Source organism: Pinus tabuliformis, chromosome 7 (assembly GCF_031772625.1).
Source record: "Pinus tabuliformis cultivar Carrire ecotype Pingquan chromosome 7, CPIR1, whole genome shotgun sequence".
Lineage (NCBI taxonomy): Eukaryota > Viridiplantae > Streptophyta > Pinopsida > Pinales > Pinaceae > Pinus > Pinus tabuliformis.
Window position 1 is genome coordinate 1,251,886,972 of NC_142293.1, and position 5,088 is coordinate 1,251,892,059.

Here is a 5,088-nt window from a genome sequence, read left to right on the forward strand (position 1 = left end):
AAATATTGTTGTGTATAGAGGCTATTGCTCTATATATATATATCATAAACATTTTGGTGTATTTTCATGCATAACACATTTTTCGTCACGCATAGAATCTGATCTGAAAGATATAACACGTATCTCGGAATAGAAATTCGAAGGAGTTCGACTGAGTGAAGAATATTCAGGTGCTTTCTTTGAGAGCTTCACTTACAAATATGGCGAATAATGGGCATGAGGGTGACGGTGTATCTAATGTTTCAGGAAACGGTGCAAACTCAAATATTCAAAATACGAATACGATGATCCAGGGGCAGGGACAAGATCATGATCTGGGCCGAGTCCCAGATGTACATAATAGGGTATTGGACATGACAAATAATGGGCATGAGGGTGACGGTATCTCTAATGTTAACTCAAATATTCAAAATACCGATACGACGATACAGGGGCAGGGGCAGGGGCAGTGGCAGGGCCGAGTCCCATATTTATATAATGGCGTATATTACCCTGGTACCCTAAATCATGTGACAAATGTGCAAACAAATTATGCATATCCTAATCCACCGTCTGCAATGGATGTGAATCCGAATCGGTACACATACCCTAATCCATCACCTGCAATGGATATGAATCCGAATGGGTACACATACCCTAATCCAACGCCTCCACCGCCTGCAGTGGATATGAATCCGAATGGGTACACATTCCCAAATCCACCGCCTACACCGCCTGCAATGGATATGAATCCAAATGGGTACACATATCCGATTCCACCACCTGCAATGGATATGAATCCGAATGGGTACGCGTATTCTAATCCACGGCCTGCAATGGATGTGAATACTAATGGGCATAACGGGGGGTATTATTTCAACCAACCCGGTACTCTATATGGTGGTTATTACGGTTATTATGATGAAAATGCTCTTAATTATATTCACAACAACCATTATTATCCTCCATATGCCGATGGCTTTTATCAGTTGCAACAACAGGCACAATTGCAATTACAACCCCAACCACGACGTTTGTTCGACGCAGGGAGAGGGAGAAGCTCCGGCAGGCATTCCAGTGGAAGATATAGTAATGCTGTTCAAGCACGACGTGGGAGAGGGAGAGGAAGAGGAAGAGGAAGAGTGTTTAGGGACAATAATTATACTAATGATAATAGTAATGCTGCACCATTGTCTCGAGATGTGGGCAACATCACAGAGCGACTCATGAGAATGAATGTCAACGAGGGCGAAAGATCCACCCAGGACCAAGGTCAAGGTGAGAGCCATGCAGAACACATCGAGTACGCAAATGCAGATCCAGCAGAAGGATTTAGCAGAGAGAATTCGAATGCCAAGTTTTTTGTTATAAAGTCTTATAGCAGGGAGAACGTGGTGAGTAGTATGCAACACGGAGTGTGGACGAGCACCCGCAGAGGAAATCAAATATTAGCTGCAGCTTACGGTGAAGCCCATCATGAGCAGAGTGAGAATGCCTCTCGTCCAGTTTTCTTATTCTTCTCGGTAATCTTATCACTTTCCTCATAATTTCTTACTGTATGAATAAATTGAACAAATATCGTGTCTTGCAATTTGTTGTGTATTGTATTTGGTATAATCAAATTGTGCGTCTAATGTCTGGGTGATTGGTCATGCAGGTGAAAGGGAGTGGAAATTTATGTGGCGTGGCTGAAATGGATGGGCCCGTAGATTTTGAAGCCACCGCTGATTGTTGGGATCGTGAGTGGAAGGGGAAATTTCCTGTGAAATGGAACATAATTAAGGATGTGCCTTACAACCAATTCCAGCATATTACTATTAATACGGACATGGACAACCAAAATCAGATACCAGTCATCTATAGTCGAGACACCCAACAAGTAGATCCGATAATGGATGGATGGATGCAGGTTGGTTACAGAGTAGAGTAGGTGAGATTATGTTGAAAAATTGTTTTGCGATTAATAATATTTGATTGTGAATCTGCTTGCATTCAGGTCGAATTTGAGAAAGGAGCAGAAATGATGGACATATTTGACAGATACGCTTCAACATCATCTCTATTAGACGATGTATCAATGTCGACTACAACGTCACAACAACCAGAAGGAGAGGGAGAAGAGAAACAGAAACAGGAAAATACAGAGGAAGAAGAAAAGAAACAGGAAAATACAGAAGAAGAAAAGGGAGAGAGAGAATGCGAACAGTCCTGCAGTGGGAGTAACAGCTGTGACACAAACGCCGATCACATACAGCAAGAGGTGATTGAGGAGAGTCCCACCGAGTTAAAATTACAAGAGATTGTGAACAGTGATGAGACTACTCAGATGACTGTTCAGGAAATTAAGATTAATGTGGAGGCTACTTGTGATACCGAAGAGACGCAACAGACTGATGTGGACAGCTCCATGATGCCAGCAAAGACTACTGCGGACACAGAGGCAACGCACGAAGTTCATGCCGAAAGCAGTTATGATCCACCAAAAGCTACTTCAGATATCGGTGTGGCTACGCAAGTGACTCAAGACAACACTGGTGACACCAATCAAATAATGACGCCACCTGAAACCATTCATGGTTTATAGAATTCGTTGATTCATTAATGTTATGTTACTGTCATTTATCGTCGAATCTATGTCCCTTCACTCGCTTGTCCTTATGGTACTGAATTTGAGTTTCGTTTTGGTTGTCTTTTCGCAAGTTGCAAACGTCCTTTCTCCGTTCAAAATATTTAGGTTACAATTAGTGTAACTATATAAATTAAATTGCAACAAACAATATAATAATTAACATCAAATAAATATTAATTGAATTTATATTAAAAAGACCATATAATTTATAATTTTGTTTTAAATTATTATTATATCAAAAATGCAATATAATTTTCTTGATATAAATTATATTATATCGGTAATATCTAAATTATATAAAAAATGCAATATAATTTTCTTGATATAAATTGTAATATTATATCGGTAATATTATAAGTAAATAAGATATAAATTGTTTTATATATAAAATATAATTTTTTTATATTTGAGAATTTTAATTTTTAAATAGAGATTGTTATAATAGTATACTTCAATAACAAGATTTATAGATACTATATGTTATATATTTAAAAAATCATAAGCCATTTTACATAATCATTATTAATATGATATTTTTTTAAATTATTTAGTATAATTAAAAAAAAATATTTAAAATATTTTATAAAAGTTAAATTTCTAATACCTACTTTATAATTATTGTTAATTAAATTAAATTTTTAAAAACTTATTTATTATTTTTTATAAGTCATTGATGGAATTGAGTATGTTACAAAGTGGTATCAGAGTTCCCAAATTTAGAACATGGACTCAATGTGTTCTAGTATAGGTGAAATGAAAAGAAAAAGGTGTTATATTGGACCTTTGGAGATTAAAATTTATAACTTTTTGTGAAGGAATGATTGTTTGTTGGGTGCAAGTGTTTGGTATTTGTAGGAATTCACTGGAGATTATTTACTACATGCATATGTGCTTATGTAAGATTATTTCGTTGTATATAAGGATATACTAATGTTACTTAAATATTTATTTGAGTTGATGAAACAATATAATCATGCATAATGCTGACAAGACTCCCTAACTCATCCCAACAAGATTGCAAAAGTTCACGATTGAATGATGTCCTCAAAATTTTGAGGGGTATTATCTTAACTTAACTCTTGTTTGCTTATACTTTTCTTTGATGTTTTGAGAAGTTTTCATAATTTGATGAATAATAGCATAGGCATGATAAAATGCAAGAAATGAAATAGTTTAGAGATGAATGTTCATCAAACATATAGTAGATAATGATATGCTAGATGCATACAATAATGGATATGTAGGTATAAAGACTTTGAATACTTTGTTGTCATAACTTTATTAATAATGGTTCATGATAAACATGTAACCAACAGTATTTGATTCTCCTTCATAGTCCAAGATATTTTTTATGAGAGGAGATCTTTGATTACTAAGAATATCATCTAATATTTTATCTCCCTTATCAAACTTTAGATATTGATTTAGTTGACAATTATCTATTTATAGATCATTTCTCAGTGCAACAATCTTGGCTTCTAGTCTTTCACAATTACGTTATCATTCATTTAGTTGATAAGTCACTACTTTATTTACGCTTTGGACTTCTTGCTAAGTTCTAGATAACAATTATTTTCTTTAATTCCTCAAAATTCAAATCCTTGTCCTCATAAACACACAACAATTCCTTATTCTTCTTATTTGTTATTGTGATTCCCTTAATCTAAACTATAGTAGAGATTAATTTTCATCTAAAATATCTCTTCTCATCAAGATATTATTATGTGGAATGCACTTCATATTCACCTAATTCAAGATCCTTCTACAATTTGTTCTTTCCTTTAGGTTTCTCCATTACATCAATATCACAATCATTATTTATTTCTCTTTCAACTTTCTCTTTCTCTAAACACAAGGTTTCTTTCTAATTTATGAGTATAATTCCTTATTCATCACTAATAGAAGTACATCTATTATCTCCTTCAAATGGACATACATAAAGGCTTTTCTTATTTTCCTCATGGAGTGTTCTGTTAAATTAAGTTTCTCCTTTATTACCATTTTTTAAATTTTCATAGGAACATCTCGAGCAAATATTACCTATTCTTTTACAATTAAAATAAAATATTAGCTTGTGTGTAGCATTAAGGAAATTTTGAGGTAAAAAATGAGCCTCAAAACAAAAAAAGTACTAAAAAAATTAATTTTAAAAGAACCAATATGATTCAAGATGATGATGTCATCCCTAGGAGAGAATAATTTGCAGGGAAAAGGAGAAAACTACTTTTTTAAATTGTATTCTTTGCTTATCTCCTTAAAGGTTTACCCAAATGCTAATATTAGTTATTCGTTGGAAGTGGAGGTAAATTCCACATTCAACATGTTTTTTCCATGTATTTTATTTTTTTTAACATCAGCCTACTCATATATATGTGGAGTGGGTATTTTTTGGAAGTGAAATTTATTTCTGCATCCAACGGGCGTCTACACTTAAAATTTTCATAAACTTATCAAGAAATAAGATGAAAATAAAATATATA

The 5,088-nt window shown here is 34.0% G+C and overlaps 1 protein-coding gene across 1 annotated transcript; it reads left to right on the plus strand.

The window, feature by feature from the left end:
* Positions 1–744: 744 nt before the first annotated feature.
* LOC149251910 (uncharacterized) lies at positions 745–2,614 on the plus strand. The gene is made up of 3 exons (XM_089456591.1): positions 745–1,502; positions 1,637–1,858; positions 1,976–2,614. Exons 1-3 carry the CDS (start codon positions 768–770, stop codon positions 2,561–2,563), a joined length of 1,545 nt encoding a protein of 514 aa, XP_089312717.1. The 5' UTR covers positions 745–767; the 3' UTR covers positions 2,564–2,614.
* The last annotated feature ends 2,474 nt before the right edge of the window (positions 2,615–5,088 follow it).